At 41.3% G+C, this 23414-nt stretch overlaps 2 protein-coding genes, 1 long non-coding RNA gene and 1 pseudogene across 4 annotated transcripts; 2 read left to right on the plus strand and 2 right to left on the minus strand.

The window, feature by feature from the left end:
• Positions 1–731: 731 nt before the first annotated feature.
• Positions 732–3153, plus strand: LOC117546393. Its single transcript, XR_004569002.1, has 2 exons — positions 732–868; positions 1995–3153. It is a non-coding gene; the product is annotated as an uncharacterized LOC117546393 (long non-coding RNA).
• A 4878-nt stretch (positions 3154–8031) lies between these two features.
• On the minus strand, positions 8032–10357 carry LOC117546387 (annotated as a pseudogene).
• A 323-nt stretch (positions 10358–10680) lies between these two features.
• Positions 10681–13964, plus strand: LOC117546392 (histone deacetylase 8-like). Of its 2 annotated transcripts, none has more exons than XM_034216608.1 (4): positions 10681–10922; positions 11013–11065; positions 11630–11760; positions 13562–13964. In XM_034216608.1, exons 1-4 carry the CDS (start codon positions 10809–10811, stop codon positions 13717–13719), a joined length of 456 nt encoding a protein of 151 aa, XP_034072499.1. In that variant the 5' UTR covers positions 10681–10808; the 3' UTR covers positions 13720–13964. The 2 variants fall into 2 exon arrangements, with proteins under 2 accessions (XP_034072499.1, XP_034072500.1); XM_034216609.1 differs by lacking the exon at positions 13562–13964 and adding an exon at positions 12565–12614.
• A 6881-nt stretch (positions 13965–20845) lies between these two features.
• Positions 20846–23193, minus strand: LOC117546385 (tripartite motif-containing protein 16-like). The gene is given in 2 exon segments (XM_034216595.1): positions 20846–22247; positions 22250–23193. Coding segments are annotated over 2 exon segments (1671 nt in total). The 5' UTR covers positions 23043–23193; the 3' UTR covers positions 20846–21369.
• Positions 23194–23414: the final 221 nt, after the last annotated feature.

The raw sequence follows: 23414 nt of genomic DNA on the forward strand, positions 1-23414 counted from the left end.
TATCTGACGTCCAGCGCTCCGTCTTTTAACCTCTTTTCCTTTCTCTTTCTGGATCCTCCTTAGCAACCTTCATCATAGTCCTTGACAGTGGTCTGTAGCTGGATTAACAACGTGTCACATGTTAAGAAGTTACAATCAGAATCCAGTATTCAACTCAGCCGTGTAATACAAGTTGTTAGTAGCCTTAAGGGCCTACACAGTTGTTATGCTAAACCACATCGCCCTTCACTGGATGCATAATGAGCTGCACTAAACCACATTTCAGCATTTAAAATACCTAGCCATTCTTTTGCGGTTATTTTGGTGAAAGTAACTCATTACATTTCAGAGACAGTAATATTGTAATGTAACTTATTACTTTCAAAAGACAGTAATATGTAATATATTACATTTTGGAAGTAACTTGCCCAACACTGCAGGTAAGTAACTGTTCAAATAAGAAATGAATGAAATGAACATATAAGACGTCTTGGACTGTCACAGTATAAAATGCACTGTCACCATGTGTCACTGATTTCTGAGACACTTGATTTAAATGAAGCTCAGCGCAAGTTCTTTCAGGAAGACTGGGTATGTATCATTCACTCCGCAGCTGCATATTATCAGCTCATCACGGGCGTTGTCTATAACCCATTACATTCACCTCGTTCTCCAGCAGCCAATCACCGAGCTGCAGCCAAACTTTAAAATGGTTCTCCTCTCTCCTGCAGTCAGCTGTGACTTCAGGTTTCATGCTGCGGCCCTCCTCCTCCTCATCCACCTCCTCTTCATCACATCTCCTCATCACATCCAGATCTTCAGCATCATCACCAGTGTCTCGACCCCGGGGGGCTCCCTATATGCTCACGGCTGCATTTCCCCCTTTAAGGTAGGGACACACCAAGCTGACGCCAAAGAACTCACACAGACTGCTGTGTCGCCTCAGATATACCACTTCAGGATCGGGGTCTAATCGCCAAAGACTTCACATTTATCATATGACATGTGTCAAGAAATGTTCTTTAAACAAAATGAAGTCTCTCCTGATTGAACTGTAAATGAGCAACACATCATTATGTGTTTCTTTACCAGGTCAAATGTCTGCGTTGAAAAAGGACTTCATCTCTCCTGCTCCATGTTTAAGGGGGCCTCTGTTCCTCAAGCTTCTGCACTTAACGTTGCTTTTTAAAAACTGACACGTTATTGACATGTATATTCACATTAAGTGTGTAACTTGGGTTTTTCCTTTTGCACTTAAAAGCACCAAGTCTTTAAATCAACTTACAAAAGTGTATTTAGTCAGCATTCAACAGCGTTAGCTCCCAGGATGTGTTGCAGGTGGAGCAGGGGCTAGTTCCACTCATTCCTGTGGATCCATACAATCTTTGATCTCGGTACTTATTTTAATGTTCATTCATATTCCCAGAAATGTCTTCGGCTTTTGGGAAAGACAGTTCAAAAGATAACTGATGAACAACAACCTAAAGTAAAATAATCATAGCTGGAGAACCAAATCCTGGAGATCAAGTCGTTGTTGGATTTTTCATATGTTGTGTCAATGTGATTTGAATGAAGATGTCCTTACCCGTAACAGTCATTATTTATTCAACTTAGAACATGGAAAGAATCCCCAGGAGCATTTGTATCTTATTAGGAAGACTGCTGAAGAGAGTGTGTTGAGATACAAATGTTAATGAGACATTGTTTGACATGGTTCAGATTTGGGTAACAATTAAAGCAGGACTTTAACATCTGAACACTTTGGCCCTCTTATCGGAGATATTCGTTTGTCAGACTTGTTTTAAAGAGCGAGTTATCAGTGCGACTGATTTAGTCAGCATGTAGAGTCACCTCCGAGTGTACGTCTGTTTCACTGAGTAGCTCTGAGCTCTTATTGAAATGATTTGGGATAAGGTGTAGGAACGTATGTCATGTGTTGTCGTCAAATGTGTTATGTTTTTGTATTTTGTCATGTCCTGTTTTATTTTGTACTTCCCTCTTGTCTTTCATTTCAGGCCCTGTTTCTTCCTCCCCCTTTGTGTGTTTTCCCGCCTTCATCAGCGTCTGCCCCGCCCCTGATTGTTTCCACCTGTTCCCACTCACCTCATGTTGAAATAGTCCTGCCTCTCCCCTGTCCTGTGTCACTTCGTCTTGTTTGTTTCCCCGAATGGTCGTGCCAAGCCTCGGCTCTGAAAGGATCGCTTTCTCTCATGTTTTGTTTTGTTTATTTTTGTTGGCTTCAGTTTTTATTAAGTCCTCTTTTTGTTACGCTAGTTTTTCCTCCTTGTGAGCGCCTTTTGTTATTTCCACCACCTGCTCTGTTCAGAGGGATTACCTGACCTGTGGGAATAAATATACTTTTTTATATTCAAGACTTTGTCAAATCTGTGAAAGGGGAGGAACAACGTCTGAGCTGTAGACTTTGAGCAGGAGGAGCCTCGCATGCAGTAAATAAGTCGACTGTGTGACTCGCCTTCATTCCAGGAAAAGGAGTGGTTTAAGAGTTGCAATCTGTCGTTAACCCCTTAGTTAGTCTGCCTGTCAGATAACTAAAGAAAACTGTGGATCTTAAAAGGTTAAACAAGATCTTTACACGTCTTGAAATCTGTCAACCATATCTACAAGGCACATCAATGTCTGTACCACATAAAATAACGATATTTTCATGAAACAGCAAATATTTAGAGAATACAAAATAAGGCACACAGGAATCAATTCTAGCAGATAATCAATACACGTCATGTGACGTTATGCAGTAACTTTTCTAACAATATCTAATAAGATAGTTTGAAGTAATATGTTACCAACTGTATTTCATTGGGTGTGTCAGGGTTTGAGTTTTTGTGTGTCTAGTTTTGGGGTTATTTTGCTGTTCTGTTCTCCCTGTCGTTAGTGTCCCTGGTGTGTCTGATTGTGTTCACCTGTGGCCCTTGTGTTTCTCCTCCCAGGCCCGGCTGTTTCTCGTCTCGTGATTACCCCTCCCTGTATTTAGTCTAGTGTCTTCCTGTGTTCAGTATTGGTTCATTATTTGTCATTCATGTCCCCCTTCATGTTGGTCACGGTCACCTTTGTTTGGATGCTACCTCGTACCTGTTCTTGGATTCTTGTTTTTGTTCAGCTTTTGTTAAATAAAGCTCGCCTTTTGTTTCCTTTTGAAACCGGCTTCCTCCTCAATCTGCATTTGGGTCCTATTTTTCCCCAACCATGACAGGTTGCTTCTGATTTCCATTCTCCCTCCATCTGTATTAAGACGTTACAATCATATGTAATTTTATTTGTTATGATGATACATTCCGTTTTTGGTATCGGTATGAAGGATTTTAGTTGAGTTTATGGCTGACATGACGCCTGTTTTACATTCTTGTGTTTGAGGTTTTTTTAAAGCCTTTGTGTTGGATTGGTTGTGTTTGTTTGTATTACTCATTTTGTTTTCAAGGTTTTTTGATGCATATGATGAGGGGAGGCTGAAGGGATGCTGGCAGGATGCACTGTTTGCTGAGCTCATCCCTCTTTCACAATATATATAGACAACACTACTGCTATAACTATTACTAGGCTATTACTATTACTATTACTACTACTACTATATACTACACTACTACTACTACTACCACTACTACTTTTACTACTACTACTACTACTTTTACTACTACTACTACTACTACTACTACTACTACTACTACTACTAATAATAATAATATTAATAGTGTACATTAGATTGTAGACCACCATCTGGGAGGTGTATCTTTTTTTTAAATGACCAATTTCTATTATTTATTGCAGTGGAAAGGGCCAAGCTTCCCCTTTATAAAACTGTTTAAAATCGCTTAAAATGAACTGTAAGCAAATATGAATAGCGTCTCTGATGCACGTTCTTTTATATAAATAAATACAGACAAATACATATTAATTTCACTGTATTCATTGCTTTCATTTTGAGTTTTGAACCGGAAATCGTATTAATTGTTGTAAATAACTTGACACTAGTGTCAGGGGAGGTTATACGGGGGGAAAGGGGGGCAGCTGCCCCCCCACTGTAGAGCCTTGCCCCCCCAGCTGCCCCCCTAACTTTTGTTTCCCTAAAACTGTACTAAAACAAACCTACACTATTTCCACAAGCTTCTCAAGCAACGAAACAAGCATTACATTAGTTAAAAGTGAATCATTTTAAATATCATGTTAGGCCCGTTAAAAACGCAGCTACGGCCCTGCATTAAACTGCGGAGCGGCGTTCACACAGACCGCGGCTCACAGAGCTGCAGAAGGGAACGAGCTGTCCCAGCACCTATGGATCAGCTTCCCCTGGAGCATTTCCCCTTCCACTAGTTTTGTTTTTACTAAGGACGAGAGCTTGAAACTAAATATTAATAAAACGGTGCGGTTTGAATCGATAGCGTTTAACAGACGGGCGCTGTTTGGGGCGTTACGTTACAACATCTACGCAGACAGCGCGAGCTGGGAGATCGATCACTTTGCTAAATGATGCGGTTGTGGTGACCACCTATTAATACACTGGTTCATAATTCACAAATGGATACAGTTGGGGTTTTGTTTCCACACGGACATGTTATGTGTTATCGATATATGTTGTGTGCCCTCCTGGCTTCTCTCTCTTCTTCCCGGACTGCAACCGGATAACATGACCTTAATTACTCTCTAATAAAGTACCCTTTTGCACCTTCCTTGCACCGCCTCTGACTCCCTATCTCTCGGCACTACACGGTAGGCTACTATTAAATCCACGTAAACTACACATCACAGCAATGAGGCCAGATCAATGAAACCAGGATACATCCTTTACCATAAAAACTGGATCCAAACACAGCTGCCTGTGTGCGTTTGATAAATACTTTCTGATGTTATATGCTACTTATTAGCTACATGGCCCTAACGTGTAAAGTTATATAAGCATTTATACCAGTGCTTTTCACAAGTAGACTCTTGCAGGCCAGAGTAGAGGAGTGATTCAACAACAACACAAAGACATATCTGATCATGATTTCCTGTTTGTGTTGTTATCATGTTCTGTTGCCTATAAGCGTTTTCTTTCTTTTTTAAACAAATGGTACGGTGTCCTTGGGTGCCATAAAAGGCGCCTAAAAATAAAATATATTATTATTATTATATCTGAGAAGTGATCAGGACGAACAGAAAGAGCAAAACGAAAAGAGAGTTCACTGAAGAGACCAGGAGGGTCAGAGCAGGAGGAAGAGGAGGAGATTATGAGACCAGGAGGGTCAGAGCAGGAGGAAGAGGAGGAGATTATGAGACCAGGAGGGTCAGAGCAGGAGGAAGAGGAGGAGATGAGAGACCAGGAGGGTCAGAGCAGGAGGAAAGGAGGAGATGAAGAGACCAGGATCGTCTGAGCAGGAGGAAGAGGAGAGATGTAGAGACCAGGAGGGTCAGAGCAGGAGGAAGAGGAGGAGATGAAGAGACCAGGAGGGTCTGAGCAGGAGGAAGAGGAGGAGATGTAGAGACCAGGAGGGTCAGAGCAGGAGGAAGAGGAGGAGATGAAGAGACCAGGAGGGTCAGAGCAGGAGGAAGAGGAGGAGATGAAGAGACCAGGAGGGTCAGAGCAGGAGGAAGAGGAGGATATGAAGAGACCAGGAGGGTCAGAGCAGGAGGAAGAGGAGGAGATGAAGAGACCAGGAGGGTCAGAGCAGGAGGAAGAGGAAGAGATGAAGAGACCAGGAGGGTCAGAGCAGGAGGAAGAGGATGAGATGAAGAAACCAGGAGGGTCAGAGCAGGAGGAAGAGGAGATGAAGAGACCAGGAGGGTCAAGCAGGAGGAAGGGAGGAGATGAAGAGACCAGGAGGGTCAGAGCAGGAGGAAGAGGAGAGATGAAGAGACCAGGAGGGTCAGAGCGAGGAAGAGGAGAGATGAAGAGACCAGGAGGGTCAGAGCAGGAGGAAGAGGAGAGATGAAGAGACCAGGAGGGTCAGAGCAGGAGGAAGAGGAGGAGATGAAGAGACCAGGAGGGTCAGAGCAGGAGGAAGAGGAGGAGATAGAGACCAGGAGGGTCAGAGCAGGAGGAAGAGGAGGAGATGAAGAGACCAGGAGGGTCAGAGCAGGAGGAAGAGGAGGAGATGAAGACATTAGTGAAGAAGAAGAAATGTATGTGAGGAATAAAGATGAAGTATCAGAGAGAGGGCCAGAGGCAGGGATCAGGAGGCAGAGGAGACTCCAGCTGGACCACATGGTATGTTCTTATTCTCCTTACATATTCCATTACAGCAGCTCAATCTAGCAGCTCTTAGTATTGACACATATTGATTGAAATGTGTTGCTGCACAGGTCACCTGTAGCTCTCTGAAGAGATGGGTGATGTCATTTGTGTACTTAATTATAATGAAGTACTTACAGTATGCAGAATTCTGAGTATTCTCTGAATCGGGTGCCTTTTGGGTCTTTATATCTTTGAAAAATGACACCAAATGTTTGGTCATAACATCTGGTAGTTGACTACTTACATGTTCCCACCTCAGGCTCAACATATAAATAATTACTAGGAATTTCCTTGAAAAAATGTAACAGGGTTGAAGTTTTGACAAAAAGTAGGCATGAGCCCTTGTTTAGCTAAGATATGGCACCACATGGAAATCAAGGACATTACAACATTGTCATATTTTGCAAAACTATTGTTTATTTTGTAATAAACAATTATTTATTATGAATTCATATAACAGAATTAAAGTCATACATCAAACTTGTACATCGTTACAGATATTTAAGAATAATATAAAAGCTCAAAAGTGCATAAGTGTGTGCTGTCAAATGTAACCAGGAAGTAAAGTGAATTCAAAACAGAAGGAAACAGCCTTTCTCCAACTTGTAAAGCACATTTAGAGGTTTGACACATGCATAATCCAGATCCAGCGTTAGATGATTAGTGATTCATAAAACAAGGAGAAAGTATTGTGTCGATGTGAATTAAATGTGGTTACTACAACTCAGCCATTTCTTTTTTGTCTTGTCATTTCAATTTCAGTTTATTTGATTGATCTATGTTTCTGATCTAGGTTTGTAAATGAATACAAAATAAAACCACTGTTTTTAGCGTCCTCTAGCGAAAAGCAAGGACGTCATATATTTGCCTGCATTTTATAAACATACTTTAAACTTTAATAAACCTTATCAACCAAAGTCAATTGGAAACGAATGGTCGTGCCAAGCCTCGGCTCTGAAAGGATCGCTTTCTCTCATGTCAGGTTTTGTTATTTTTGTTGGCTTCAGTTTTTATTAAGTCCTCTTTTGTTACGCTAGTTTTTCCTCCTTGTGAGCGCCTTTTGTTATTTCCACCACCTGCTCTGTTCAGAGGGATTACCTGACCTGTGGGAATAAATATACTTTTTTTATATTCAAGACTTTGTCTCTGTCGTGCGTTTGTGTTCATCAGTTTGTGTCGAGGTCCTGACATCATGCAAAGTACTTTGTTCTTTCTGACCGACATTTGAACTGAACTGACATGTTGGATATGGACCAATGAGGACAACACAAAAGGGACACGGATGTTATGGAAGTTGGTTTACCTAAAGACTCAATAATATGCCTAATTTATACTAATCCCTGTCATTAAGCTGTAATTAAATCAGTGCACACAAATGCATACTTTGTGATTTCCTTTATTATTTTTGGAGTGATGTTCTCTTCTCACTGTCTTCAGCAATAAAGCAACACATGGTATGTTCTCTATGACTTCCCAAACTTTAACTCACCTATCGAGTGTTTTTGAGACGATGTGAAGCCTGGAAAGCTTTCTATCATTCCTATTTTATTCCTGCTTGATTGTTGTGGAATAACTCAGAAAATCACACACTTTGAAATATTGTCTTGAAATGTTTTCCTTTGCAAAAGAACCAGCATTTCACAAATAGGGTTGATTTCTCTACCTGTATATTTGTGTTACCAAAATATCTTAAAAACTCAATGATTGAAACTCAGTGGAAAAAACGGACAAAAGTAATGTTTTAAATAATAGAAGTTTGCTGATAAAATGGTGACAACTCATCGATTTATTCATTTATTTGAACAGATTTGAACAGATACTTTTATATTCCTAAAACGTGTTACAATGTAGAGACAGATGAATTTACCCTTGAAAAGATGATCAGCAAGCGATTTTTCACAAGTTTACATTTAAACTGTTCTCTTGCTTTTGCGCTCATATTAACAAAATAGAAGGGATTTGTATTATCAGAACTAGAGCACATAGAATGCAGTACAGACACCATTATGTGTCACACTAAATTATATTTACATATTATAAAGAATCCAAATACATTCGTCCTACATTTTTACATAATTACAGCCGTTTATATAAAATTAGACATTTTGTAAATGTTGGACTTTTCCAAACATTATGTCATGAAAATGTTGATAAAATATAACGTACAAATCACAACTTCAACAAACAAGATTGTTTTATCTAAATTAAAATAGAAATACAGACAAAAAATCAAAGAGGGAAAATCCCAGTCCCAGCCGCGTTAGAGTCCGGACATATTGTAGTTGCTCTATTTAAACTTCCGCCTACTTCAGCTCACACAACTCCGCTGAGCTTCCAGAAGTGTGTGGAAGCCAAAACCCAGGATAGAGAGGCTGAGTGAAGGTGGTCTGCTCTCTGTGGAGGAGGGTCATGGTGTCAGACACGCTGTAGTAAGAGAGAGAACCTGCTCTGTGATCCAGGTACACTCCTATTCTGGAGGACGGAGGGCCTGAGACGGGAGTAGAAATACGTTGATGGTAGAATTATATTTACCATCACTGTTACATAATGCCCAAGATTTGTTATTATATCCAAATACATTCATTAGTGTCCCAGTTCTGCTAATATCCTTGTATGCCACTGCTATAAAAGCTGTCCCGCTCCACTCCACCTCCCAGTAACAACGTCCAGTTAGACCCTCTGTACTCAGGACCTGACGATAATCAACAAATCTGTCTGGGTGAGCAGAATATGGCTGATCTACTTTCATTAGTGTTGCTTTCCTGTTCCCGTCACTCAATGATAACCGCCTGTATGCTGTATTTGGATCCAATGTGATTTGACGAGAATATCTCCTGAATCCAGCTCTGGTTCTGGGCTCTGCTTGGGTCATTAAAACATCCACTCCAGTCACTGCCAGAGAGATGTTTTCCCACTCCTCAGTCACAACAGCCTGCAGTTTATCTCTGGTCTCTGACACCGCCGCGGTCACGTCCTCAAAGAAGCGCAGAGGACAGATATCAATGCTGGGTAAGTCTTCAGACTCACTCAGACGTGACAGTGAGGGGGTAGTTGTTTAGGAAATGCAGGTGGTCCTCGGTGTGAGACAGCTGCAGCAGCTCAGCGTCTGTCCTCCGCAGCTCAGTGATCTCCTGCTGCAGCTTCTCCTCAACATCTTGAGCTTGACTCACTTGGGTTTTCTGCTGGGATCTGATCTTCTGCTTCACCTCAGAGCTTCTTTTCTCAATGAGATGAATGAGCTCAGTGAAGATCTTCTCACTGTCCCTCACTGCTTCATCAGCAGAGCGATTGATAGCCTCCACCCTCTGTTGAAGCGCCTTGACGTCCTTCTCTCTGTCCTGGGCTCTCTGTTGGACTTCTCCCCGGCTCACCCCGAGCTCCTTCTGCCTGTCAGCCCTCTCTGCTGCAGCGGAGACGGTGTCATGGCCTTTGTGGTCATCCATGGAGCAGAGATAACAGATGCTCTGCTGATCAGTGCGGCAGAAAATCTTCATCACCTCGTCGTGGCGAGAGCAGATGTTCTCCTGAAGCTTTGAGGTGGCTTCAACCAACTTGTGTTTCTTTAATGGAGCTACATCAAAGTGAGGTTGGAGGTGTTGCTCACAGAAAGAGGCCATACACACCAGACAGGACTTGAAGGCTTTCAGCTTCACCCCGTAGCAGTAATCACAGACCACATCTCCAGGTGTTGCAATGGAAAGATCAGGTGAAGCATCTTGAAGCCCTATTTTCTTCAGTTCCTCCACTAACTCTGCAAGCAGGTATTTTTCACCAGGGCAGGCCTCGGTTTGAAGCTCTGCCTGCACTGTGGGCAGCTGTAGGTTTTCTCCTCATTCTCCTTACCCCAGCAGTCTTTAATACAGCTCATGCAATAACTATGCCCACAGGGAATAGTTACCGGATCCTTTAGAATATCCAGACAGATCGAACAGCTCAGTTTTTCCCGACCCAGACTCACTTGCTGCGCCATTTCTCCTCTACGACAGTGAATGTCAGTAAGTTTTACTTTCTGTTTCCTGATGTTGAATCACTGATCTACAACGTATGGGATTTTCAGTACTTACACGTCACCACGTGGTGCTTACACCCATCTTTAAACTGTCAGATCTGTGAAAGGGGAGGAACAACGTCTGAGCTGTGTAGACTTTGAGCAGGAGGAGCCTCGCATAGCCAGTAAATGAAGTCCACAGTGTGTGGGGAGGCGAAGTCACGCCCATCTAATTCCGGTCTATTAAACACTTTTAAAACCTAAGCATTACAAAAAGTGAAAAGACTACAAGAAATCCCAGAATGCTCCTCGTTCTACTTTAAAAAACGTCCGAACTCGGACCGTTGGATTCAAATTTCTGACCGTTAGGATGAATTTCTCCCCTTTATTGTTGCCAAAATGTTAAAAACAGTACACATATTTAAATTGATAACAAATCATAATATAAATGCATATATATTTTTTAATCGTCATATTTTTCTAACAGACCGGCAGTGGTGTTACACCGACTGTTGACGGTGTAACACCACACTGGAGAAGACGCTTGCATCCCTTCATTGTAAATTGTTTTTTAGCTCCATTTATTCTCCTTTAAATATCTTTAATTCATCGTAAATGAGTTGCAGCGGAGACAGCGATGATGACAGCAGTTGTAAGCGGAAGGTGGCTTATGTTTACAGCCCGGAATACATCCAGACTTGCGATAGTTTATCCAAAGTACCAAACAGGGTGAGTTACCTTGAAACGTTAGTTCACTGTGAGGCGTTTTACTCACTGGTTCTTTTCAATATTTCAATCTAATTCTCTGCTCATTTCCAGGCAAGTATGGTCCACTCACTGATAGAAGCCTACGGACTCCTTAAACACATGAGGTGAGTGAAGCTAATGTTGGTTTCTTAGTTTAACAGAGCTATTAAAACACATTTTAATAACAGAAATGGCATCACATAAGGTTGCTTTACAGACGAACAAGTATGTTTACCTAGGTGCTTCCTGTAGTGCTAACCTTTTAAAAGTACTCCTTAAAATCAAGTGGATGCTGATAAATAACTTTTAGTCAATGTCTTTGATTTACTATTTTGAAGCTGATCTTATTACTTGTCTTTTTAGGTGGAGCTAACTCATTGTAAAACGACCTCAGTCTTTTAAGGATTAAACTTTGCTGCCCTAACCACAACCCTTACAACCACATACGAGTCTATTCATCCTCCCACTAAATATCATGGGTGTTTTTGGAAAGAAAAATGTAGAAGCTTCTATAAAATTACACAAAACCTATAGCTGTAATCCAAATACTTCTTAAATATTGAATGGCTGTCTTACTTTTGGCTTTTTTGTCACTGGATTTTTATTGACAAAGACTTCCTCTGCCACTGTGTGCTTATACAACACTAAAGCATGCACCACTCATATTCTTTTCTTTCCCTTCCCCGCAGCGTCGTTAAACCTCAGGTAGCGACCATCGAGGACATGGCCAAGTTCCACACAGACTCTTACCTGGAGCATCTTCACAAGATCAGCCAGGACGGAGACAACGACGACCCGCAGTCCGGAGACTACGGCCTGGGTGAGAAGAGCCACGAAGAGCCTTACACAATCCCATTTGTTATCAGAATCTGTTCATTCACTACAGACAGATTTATGGAAGCATTATGTGAAAAATAAAGGGTTTCAAGTGGAAACAAGTACTGCTATATGACTTTTTGAGAAGCGCTATGCAGTTCTGCTTTGTCGGCAACAGGGGGCACTATAACACAAGCTTCAAAAACAATAATAACAGCTTTATTAAAGGCCAAGACATCCATATATTGAATAGAAAAAGATGTCTATTTTCCCCACAATGTGTTCCTGTGAGTCAGATAAGATAAGATAGACCTTTATTAATCCCTGTGGGGAAATTCAGGAGTTTAAGCAGCAGCAACACTGGAGATTGAAAAACACAGATTCACACAAGATAGATCACACAAATTATTACAATTTAAAGATACAATTATATTCAGGTAAGTAACTGTACTACAATAAGAAGTGAATGAAATGAACATATAAAGGCCCTGACACACCAGGCCGATTTCGGCTGTTCTCGTAAGTCGGGAGACGAAGCGTGTCCTGTCGCCCAAACTCAATTTGGTGTGTCCCGCACCGTCGACCGTGACACGCCTTATTTGGACTGCCAGACCCGATGCATGGCCGATTCAACATGTTGAATCGGCCATGCATCGGGTCTGGCAGTCGGACCAAACAATCACTCTGATTGGCTGTTCAGCTAGCGAATCAGTGCATGAGAAGCGAAACGGAAGTGAGGGACGTAAACAAACGATTTGAGAAGGCACACACAGACTGATATTCATTTTCATCTCATAATGGCGATCAGGAATGACGCAAACGAAGACCTGCTCATCACCTTGATCCAGGAGAGGCCAGCTCTGTACGACATCACAGAGAAAAGGTACTCGAACCGAGTAGTGAAAACCGGACTCTGGCGAGAGATTGAAACGCAACTTGGTTTCTCGGGTAAGATGATCTTTTTCATCAATTGAGCTCTTTAGCAGATATTGTTGGCTTTTTATTGTTTGCCAGCGTACAGTGACGTTAACGTGAAATGTAATTTGTTATTTCAACCTTGTGTTTTGTTGTTATCTTGTTGCTAGCTGTTGCTAGCTGTGCAGTTTGGCACTGCATATAGATATGAATTGGACATGCTAACTAGCCACAATGCTTACATCGTTTATTTGTGTGCTTCAGAGAAAGAGCTGAGGAAGAAGTGGATTCTCTGCGAACCCAGTGCACCCGGTACAGGAGACTTGCCCCTTCGGGTAGCTGTGGACCAAAGACGGGCAGACAGCAGTGGATCATAACCAGGCTGCAGTTTGCACACGCTATTTGTTGTTGTTTATATCACGCAGTCTGTTCTTCTTCTCTGTCTTCCGGTTGTTGCCTATTTTTAATGACGAATACACACTACCGCCGCCTGCTGGTAAGGAGAGTTATTGCCACTCACGCACTGAAGTCTTTGCGGTGTGTTCCCGTGCGACACATGGCCAAGACGCAGGAGAACACCGCGACGCAAACACGTCGGCGTCGGCGAGTCCTCTGGTGACTGCTTGGTGTGTCAGGGCCTTAAGACGTCTTGGACTGTCACAGTATAAAATGCACGGTCACCATGTGTCACTGATTTCTGAGACACTTGATTTAAATGAAGCTCAGCGCAAGTTCTTTCAGGAAGACTGGGTATGTATCATTCACTCCGCAGCTGCATATTATCAGCTCATCACGGGCGTTGTCTATAACCCATTACATTCACCTCGTTCTCCAGCAGCCAATCACCGAGCTGCAGCCAAACTTTGAAATGGTTCTCCTCTCTCCTGCAGTCAGCTGTGACTTCAGGTTTTCATGCCGCGGCCCTCCTCCTCCTCATCCACCTCCTCTTCATCACATCTCCTCATCACATCCAGATCTTCAGCATCATCACCAGTGTCTCGACCCCGGGGGGTTCCCTATATGCTCACGGCTGCATTTCCCCCTTTAAGGTAGGGACACACCAAGCTGACGCCAAAGAACTCACACAGACTGCTGTGTCGCCTCAGATATACCACTTCAGGATCGGGGTCTAATCGCCAAAGACTTCACATTTATCATATGACATGTGTCAAGAAATGTTCTTTAAACAAAATGAAGTCTCTCCTGATTGAACTGTAAATGAGCAACACATCATTATGTGTTTCTTTACCAGGTCAAATGTCTGCGTTGAAAAAGGACTTCATCTCTCCTGCTCCATGTTAAGGGGGCCTCTGTTCCTCAAGCTTCTGCACTTTAACGTTGCTTTTTAAAAACTGACACGTTATTGACATGTATATTCACATTAAGTGTGTAACTTGGGTTTTTCCTTTTGCACTAAAAGCACCAAGTCTTTAAATCAACTTACAGAAAGTGTATTTAGTCAGCATTCAACAGCGTTAGCTCCCAGGAGGTGTTGCAGGTGGAGCAGGGGCTAGTTCCACTCATTCCTGTGGATCCATACAATCTTTGATCTCGGTACTTATTTTAATGTTCATTCATATTCCCAGAAATGTCTTCGGCTTTTGGGAAAGACAGTTCAAAAGATAACTGATGAACAACAACCTAAAGTAAAATAATCATAGCTGGAGAACCAAATCCTGGTGATCAAGTCGTTGTTGGATTTTTCATATGTTGTGTCAATGTGATTTGAATGAAGATGTCCTTACCCGTAACAGTCATTATTTATTCAACTTAGAACATGGAAAGAATCCCCAGGAGCATTTGTAATCTTATTAGGAAGACTGCTGAGAGATAAAATGTATTATTATTATTATATCTGAGAAGTGATCAGGACGAACAGAAAGAGCAAAACGAAAAGAGAGTTCACTGAGAGACCAGGAGGGTCAGAGCAGGAGGAAGAGGGGGGATGAAGAGACCAGGAGGGTCAGAGCCAGGCGCGCCGGATTCATTTTAGAAGGGGGGGGGCAAAAAAAGTGCGTGTGTATGGCCCAATCCCAAACCACGCCCTACACCTACACACACACCCTCCGTGACGGAGTGAACTCCGTGGAGTGACACATGAGGCTCCCTCCTGTCAGATGGAGGGAGTAAATACAGCAGCAAGCTTTGGGACAAACTCCCCTCTCTCCGCGAGAGAAACAGGAAATGCGTAACTGTATGTAGGCCTAACAACGGTTTCAAATCAGCATCTCTTAGACAAAAATGTAAATGAATAACTCAAATAAAACTCCAAACATCTTTGGTTACTTTTTGTAAAGCTCTTTTAGTTTTAAACCTGATGTTTATAAGCTTCTTAGTTTTTGCAATAGTCTGTAATATACACAACTTTATAATAAAATGCACACATTTACCTTTTTCTAGACTAAACACAGGTATGATCCTAAGTTAAAAATATGAGGTTATCATGAGGTTGTTAACATCGCAATTTATCACTATCGTTTAGTGGTTTTGCAAAGAATGAACCACTCTCTGTTTTTGTACCATTCTGCGTTGAAGTACCTTCTCTTTGCTCAAATAATCTACTAGCGGTCTCCTTTTTTCCGATAGTTAGCTGTACAGCTTTACCCGCCTCAATGTCCCAACAACAAACCTCCATGCAGTCGGAACCAGCCTGTTTCGGTTCAACGACGGCGGCGGTGGTTTTGACAGTTTCTGCGGCCGCAGAGCTGCTGCTTTTGGGTTCATCTGGCTTCGCTGTTTCTATGATTGATGAAGGTCCAGGCTCCGGAGATGTGGATGTCAGGGATGTGACCTTCCAGTTGTTACATTTAAGTTTAGATTGACTGTATTTGTGACCTGCTCCATCGAAATCAGTCGCATTGACCCGAAGACACATTTTGAGTTGTATACACTGTTGGAAAGAGGATATTCCTAGCTTTCTAATGATATCAGGATTGTTTTTGTACTCCAAATATTAAGCGAAATATGTCACATTATATAATGACTGTCACCGAGTCTCATTTGAGAAAAAGGCCTTAAAAGTTTCCTCTTCTCTGGATCGATCTGATTGATTAGTAGCAAATGATCAAAATACTACGGAGGGAAGATATTTTCATTTGGAGGGGAAGCTCGCGAGGTGTGTGTGTATACGTGTGTGTGTTTGTGTAATTTTGCGTTTGTGTGTATTGTGTTTGTTTCCCGGGGAAAACACTCACAAGAAACACCGGCTGTTGTTATGCCTGCTATGACGTTAAATTACTCCGTTCTCCGCTTGTAATTATGCCGAAGCTTCAAAGTTGTATTTATCATCTGAATTTGCCGAAATAAGTTTAATATTCTGAAAGCCAAGACTTTGTTTAATTAAAATCAGATGAAAACAAACTGTAACGGACCCTGCCGTGTTATCTATGATTACTATACTCTTACATTCATAATTTCAGCGGAGGGAGGGGGGCGGCGACGCTGCTGGAAGAGCAGATTGCGATGAGAGGTGCCTCTTCGTCCCTTTACAAGCTTCAAAAATGTATTTATCGTGTGATTTTGGAAATAAAAGTTTCATATTCTGAAAGCCAAGACTTTGTTTGTTTAAAATCAAACAAAACACCCGAACCCTGAAAAAATAGTTTTTTACGTAAATCCACGTTTATTCTGAAATGAGCCGTTGCGACTTCCGACTGATTTCGATAGAGCGGGTCACATTTAGTATTTCTTCTGCGCTGGTTCTTCTGACATGTTTGCAAGTGTATATTATTTCTAGGTTAACGGCTGACACACACACAGTAAACAACGTAACAAATAAACAAATCTAAGCTTTTTTATTGGTTGTAATTTACATGGATACATTTGAATGGTGTGACAATGTCCTATTTGATTGGGTTAAAATGTACATATTCTTCCTGTTATGTCTGCCTGCTTTATTTTACCTAATGCAAAGTGACCTGCTGCTCCATCGAAATCAGTCGCATTGACCCGAAGACATATTTTGATTCCTAGCTTTCTAATGATATCAGGATTGTTTTTGTACTCCAAATATTAAGCAAAATATGTCACATTATATAATGACTGTTACAGAGTCATCATTTTGAGAAAAGGCCTTTAAAGTTTTCTCTTCTCTGGAATCCATCATTTCTCATCATCAATCATCATGATTGATTATTAGCGGAGCAAATGATCAAAATACTACGGAGGGAAGATATTTTCGTTTGGATTACTGCACTCACGAGAAACACCGGCTGTGTTATGGCTGCTGTGACGTTAAACTACTCCGTTCTCCGCTTGTAATTATGCCGTCACAAGCTTCAAAGTTGTAGGCCTATTTATCATCTGAATTTGCCGAAACAAGTTTAATATTCTGAAAGCCAAGAACTTTGCTTCTTTGAAATCAGATAAAAACAAACTGTAACCGACCCCTGCGTGTATCTATGATTACTATACACCTACATTCATAATTTCAGCGGGAGGGAGGGGGGGCGGCGCTGAGGAACAGCAGACGTGGCCAGTGAGAGCTGTCATCTTCCCTTCACAAGCTTCAAACATGCCTGTAGCTAGTGAGATTGAATATAAACAATCAAAAATAACAAAATATACACAGCTAGATCAGATCACGTTTTAGATGCGGACTTTAGAGTATGAGGGGAATTATTGAAACGGGATTTGTACAGTTTTCGCGGCACAGTTTCATGGAAACACATCAGCTTTTGGACGACAGTCAATATGGATTCAGGAAAGATAGATCAACATCTATGGCACTAATGGAATTAAGTGAGGAAAGAGCAAACTGCATGGACAATAAAAAACAAGCAGTGGGAATATTTATAGACTTACAAAAAGCATTTGACACCATCACAATATTTTACTGATGAAACTGGAACGGTATGGCATCAGAGGGGTGGGAATTAAACTGGGTGAGAGATTATTTAAGCAACAGACAACAATTTGTTGAATTTGTTGAAAACATAAAACAAATCCACAGATACAATTAATACTAGATAACATACACATAGAAAGAGTATATGAAATGAAGTTCCTTGGTGTGGTTTTAGACCACAAAATCAGCTGGAAATCTCATATCACTCATGTAAAAGCAAAACTAAAACTATCGCAATATTGGGAAAAGCCAGATACATTCTGGACTACAACTCATTGCATACTCTATATAACACACTAATATTGCCATATCTGATTTACTGTGTGGAGATTTGGGGAAACACGTACAAAACCAACCTACAGCCGTTATGCACATTACACAAAAGGGCTATAAGAGTTATCAATAATGTTGGATATCTTGAACACACTAATGTATTATTTTTGAAGTCACACATATTGAAGTTCATTGATCTGGTTAAATTTAAAACGGCACAAATCATGTACAGAGCCAGACATAATCTACTTCCTAGGAAATAAAAACACTGTTCGTAGACAGAGATGGTGGGTATCATCTGAGAGGAAATCTACATTTTAAACTCAAGGTCAGAACAACTCTGAGAAGTATGAGTTTAACAATCTGTGGGGTGATTTTATGGAATGGTTTGGAGCAGGAGTTAAAACAAAGCACAAGCATCATTCAGTTTAAAAGGATGCACAGAAACACTTTTTTTGGAAAACTATGAGAATGAAGAAAGGTGATTGAAGATGAAATGATTGTATATGTATAAATGTAAATGTATGTAGGAATAACTTGCATAATGATTTAAAGGACAATCATTGATCAAGTAAGGGGTGGGAATTAATAAGCATTTGCTTCCTCCTGCTCCTTTCGGACACATATGATTTATTATTATTAATATGAAGACTTTTTTGTTGTTTTTTTGTTGAATATACAAATATTACCATGAATGTGGATAAATACTGTATTATAACAATACGGTATTCTGTTTTTCACATTTGTTATTTGTTATTTTTGAATCTGTTCGAAATAAAGACTGAAAGAAAAAAAAAATCTGCTGCTGCGAAAATGTGGGGCAGGGCTGAAAAGTGGGGGGGCCAATGGCCCCCCCCCGCAGGAGGAAGAGGAGGAGATGAAGAGACCAGGAGGGTCAGAGCAGGAGGAAGAGGAGGAGATGAAGAGACCAGGAGGGTCAGAGCAGGAGGAAGAGGAGGAGATGAAGAGACCAGGAGGGTCAGAGCAGGAGGAAAGAGGAGGAGATGAAGAGACCAGGAGGGTCCGAGCAGGAGGAAGAGGAGGAGATGAAGAGACCAGGAGGGTCAGAGCAGGAGGAAGAGGAGGAGATGAAGAGACCAGGAGGGTCAGAGCAGGAGGAAGAGGAGGAGATGAAGACATTAGTGAAGAAGAAGAATGTATGTGAGGAATAAAGATGAAGTATCAGAGAGAGGGCCAGAGGCAGGGATCAGGAGGCAGAGGAGACTCCAGCTGGACCACATGGTATGTTCTTATTCTCCTTACATATTCCATTACAGCAGCTCAATCTAGCAGCTCTTAGTATTGACACATATTGATTGAAATGTGTTGCTGCACAGGTCACCTGTAGCTCTCTGAAGAGATGGGTGATGTCATTTGTGTACTTAATTATAATTAAGTACTTACAGTATGCAGAATTCTGAGTATTCTCTGAATCGGGTGCCTTTTGGGTCTTTATATCCTTGAAAAATGACACCAAATTGTTTGGTCATAACATCTGGTAGTTGACTACTTACATGTTCCCACCTCAGGCTCAACATATAAATAATTACTAGGAATTTCCTTGAAAAAATGTAACAGGGTTGAAGTTTTTGACAAAAAGTAGGCATGAGCCCTTGTTTAGCTAAGATATGGCACCACATGGAAATCAAGGACATTACAACATTGTAATATTTTGCAAAACTATTGTTTATTTTGTAATAAACAATTATTTATTATGAATTCATATAACAGAATTAAAGTCATACATCAAACTTGTACATCGTTACAGATATTTAAGAATAATATAAAAGCTCAAAGTGCATAAGTGTGTGCTGTCAAATGTAACCAGGAAGTAAAGTGAATTCAAAACAGAAGGAAACAGCCTTTCTCCAACTTGTAAAGCACATTTAGAGGTTTGACACAAGCATAATCCAGATCCAGCATTAGATGATTAGTGATTCATAAAACAAGGAGAAAGTATTGTGTCGATGTGAATTAAATGTGGTTACTACAACTCAGCCATTTCTTTTTTGTCTTGTCATTTCAATTTCAGTTTATTTGATTTGATCTATGTTTCTGATCTAGGTTTGTAAATGAATACAAAATAAAACCACTGTTTTTAGCGTCCTCTAGCGAAAAGCAAGGACGTCATATATTTGCCTGCATTTTATAAACATACTTTAAACTTTAATAAACCTTATCAACCAAAGTCAATTGGAAACGAATGGTCGTGCCAAGCCTCGGCTCTGAAAGGATCGCTTTCTCTCATGTCAGGTTTTGTTTATTTTTGTTGGCTTCAGTTTTTATTAAGTCCTCTTTTTGTTACGCTAGTTTTTCCTCCTTGTGAGCGCCTTTTGTTATTTCCACCACCTGCTCTGTTCAGAGGGATTACCTGACCTGTGGGAATAAATATACTTTTTTTATATTCAAGACTTTGTCTCTGTCGTGCGTTTGTGTTCATCAGTTTGTGTCGAGGTCCTGACTTCATGCAAAGTACTTTGTTCTTTCTGACCGACATTTGAACTGAACTGACATGTTGGATATGGACCAATGAGGACAACACAAAAGGGACACGGATGTTCATGGAAGTTGGTTTACCTAAAGACTCAATAATATGCCTAATTTATACTAATCCCTGTCATTAAGCTGTAAGTTAAATCAGTGCACACAAATGCATACTTTGTGATTTCCTTTATTATTTTTGGAGTGATGTTCTCTTGTCACTGTCTTCAGCAATAAAGCAACACATGGTATGTTGTCTATGACTTCCCAAACTTTAACTCACCTATCGAGTGTTTTTGAGACGATGTGAAGCCTGGAAAGCTTTCTATCATTCCTATTTTATTCCTGCTTGATTGTTGTGGAATAACTCAGAAAATCACACACTTTGAAATATTGTCTTGAAATGTTTTCCTTTGCAAAAGAACCAGCATTTCACAAATAGGGTTGATTTCTCTACCTGTATATTTGTGTTACCAAAATATCTTAAAAACTCAATGATTGAAACTCAGTGAAAAAACGGACAAAAGTAATGTTTTAAATAATAGAAGTTTGCTGATAAAATGGTGACGACTCATCGATTTATTCATTTATTTGAACAGATTTGAACATATACTTTTTATATTCCTAAAACGTGTTACAATGTAGAGACAGATGAATTTACCCTTGAAAAGATGATCAGCAAGCGATTTTTCACAAGTTTACATTTAAACTGTTCTCTTGCTTTTGCGCTCATATTAACAAAATAGAAGGGATTTGTATTATCAGAACTAGAGCACATAGAATGCAGTACAGACACCATTATGTGTCACACTAAATTATATGTTACATGTTATAAAGAATCCAAATACATTCGTCATACATTTTTACATAATTACAGCCGTTTATATAAAATTAGACATTTTGTAAATGTTGGACTTTTCCAAACATTATGTCATGAAAATGTTGATAAAATATAACGTACAAATCACAACTTCAACAAACAAGATTGTTTTATCTAAATTAAAATAGAAATACAGACAAAAAATCAAACGGGGAAAATCCCAGTCCCAGCCGCGTTAGAGTCCGGACATATTGTAGTTGCTCTATTTAAACTTCCGCCTACTTCAGCTCACACAACTCCGCTGAGCTTCCAGAAGGGTTTAGAAGCCAAAACCCAGGATAGAGAGGCTGAGTGAAGGTGGTCTGCTCTCTGTGGAGGAGGGTCATGGTGTCAGACACGCTGTAGTAAGAGAGAGAACCTGCTCTGTGATCCAGGTACACTCCTATTCTGGAGGACGGAGGGCCTGAGACGGGAGTAGAAATACGTTGATGGTAGAATTCATATTTACCGCCACTGTTACAATTTAATGCCCAAGATTTGTTATTATATCCAAATACACATTCATTAAATGTCCCAGTTCTGCTAATATCCTTGTATGCCACTGCTATAAAAGCTGTCCCGCTCCACTCCACCTCCCAGTAACAACGTCCAGTTAGACCCTCTGTACTCAGGACCCGACAATAATCAACAAATCTGTCTGGGTGAGCAGAATATGGCTGATCTACTTTCATTAGTGTTGCTTTCCTGTTCCCGTCACTCAATGATAACAGCCTGTGTGCTGTATTTGGATCCAATGTGATTTGACGAGAATATCTCCTGAATCCAGCTCTGGTTCTGGGCTCTGCTTGGGTCATTAAAACATCCACTCCAGTCACTGCCAGAGAGATGTTTTCCCACTCCTCAGTCACAACAGCCTGCAGTTTATCTCTGGTCTCTGACACCGCCGCGGTCACGTCCTCAAAGAAGCGCAGAGGACAGATATCAATGCTGGGTAAGTCTTCAGACTCACTCAGACGTGACAGTGAGGGGTAGTTGTTTAGGAAATGCAGGTGGTCCTCGGTGTGAGACAGCTGCAGCAGCTCAGCGTCTGTCCTCCGCAGCTCAGTGATCTCCTGCTGCAGCTTCTCCTCAACATCTTGAGCTTGACTCACTTGGGTTTCTGCTGGGATCTGATCTTCTGCTTCACCTCAGAGCTTCTTTTCTCAATGAGATGAATGAGCTCAGTGAAGATCTTCTCACTGTCCCTCACTGCTTCATCAGCAGAGCGATTGATAGCCTCCACCCTCTGTTGAAGCGCCTTGACGTCCTTCTCTCTGTCCTGGGCTCTCTGTTGGACTTCTCCCCGGCTCACCCCGAGCTCCTTCTGCCTGTCAGCCCTCTCTGCTGCAGCGGAGACGGTGTCATGGCCTTTGTGGTCATCCATGGAGCAGAGATAACAGATGCTCTGCTGATCAGTGCGGCAGAAAATCTTCATCACCTCGTCGTGGCGAGAGCAGATGTTCTCCTGAAGCTTTGAGGTGGCTTCAACCAACTTGTGTTTCTTTAATGGAGCTACATCAAAGTGAGGTTGGAGGTGTTGCTCACAGAAAGAGGCCATACACACCAGACAGGACTTGAAGGCTTTCAGCTTCACCCCGTAGCAGCAATCACAGACCACATCTCCAGGTGTTGCAATGGAAAGATCAGGTGAAGCATCTTGAAGCCCTATTTTCTTCAGTTCCTCCACTAACTCTGCAAGCATGGTATTTTTCACCAGGGCAGGCCTCGGTTTGAAGCTCTGCCTGCACTGTGGGCAGCTGTAGGTTTTCTCCTCATTCTCCTTACCCCAGCAGTCTTTAATACAGCTCATGCAATAACTATGCCCACAGGGAATAGTTACCGGATCCTTTAGAATATCCAGACAGATCGAACAGCTCCGTTTTTCCCGACCCAGACTCACTTGCTGCGCCATTTCTCCTCTACGACAGTGAATGTCAGTAAGTTTTACTTTCTGTTTCCTGATGTTGAATCACTGATCTACAACGTATGTGATTTTCAGTACTTACACGTCACCACGTGGTGCTTACACCCATCTTTAAACTGTCAGATCTGTGAAAGGGGAGGAACAACGTCTGAGCTGTAGACTTTGAGCATGAGGAGCCTCGCATAGCCAGTAAATGAAGTCCACAGTGTGTGGGGAGGCGAAGTCACGCCCATCTAATTCCGGTCTATTAAACACTTTTAAAACCTAAGCATTACAAAAAGTGAAAAGACTACAAGAAATCCCAGAATGCTCCTCGTTCTACTTTAAAAAACGTCCGAACTCGGACCGTTGGATTCAAAT

Source organism: Gymnodraco acuticeps, unplaced genomic scaffold (assembly GCF_902827175.1).
Source record: "Gymnodraco acuticeps unplaced genomic scaffold, fGymAcu1.1, whole genome shotgun sequence".
In the NCBI taxonomy this organism is placed as follows: Eukaryota; Metazoa; Chordata; class Actinopteri; order Perciformes; family Bathydraconidae; genus Gymnodraco; species Gymnodraco acuticeps.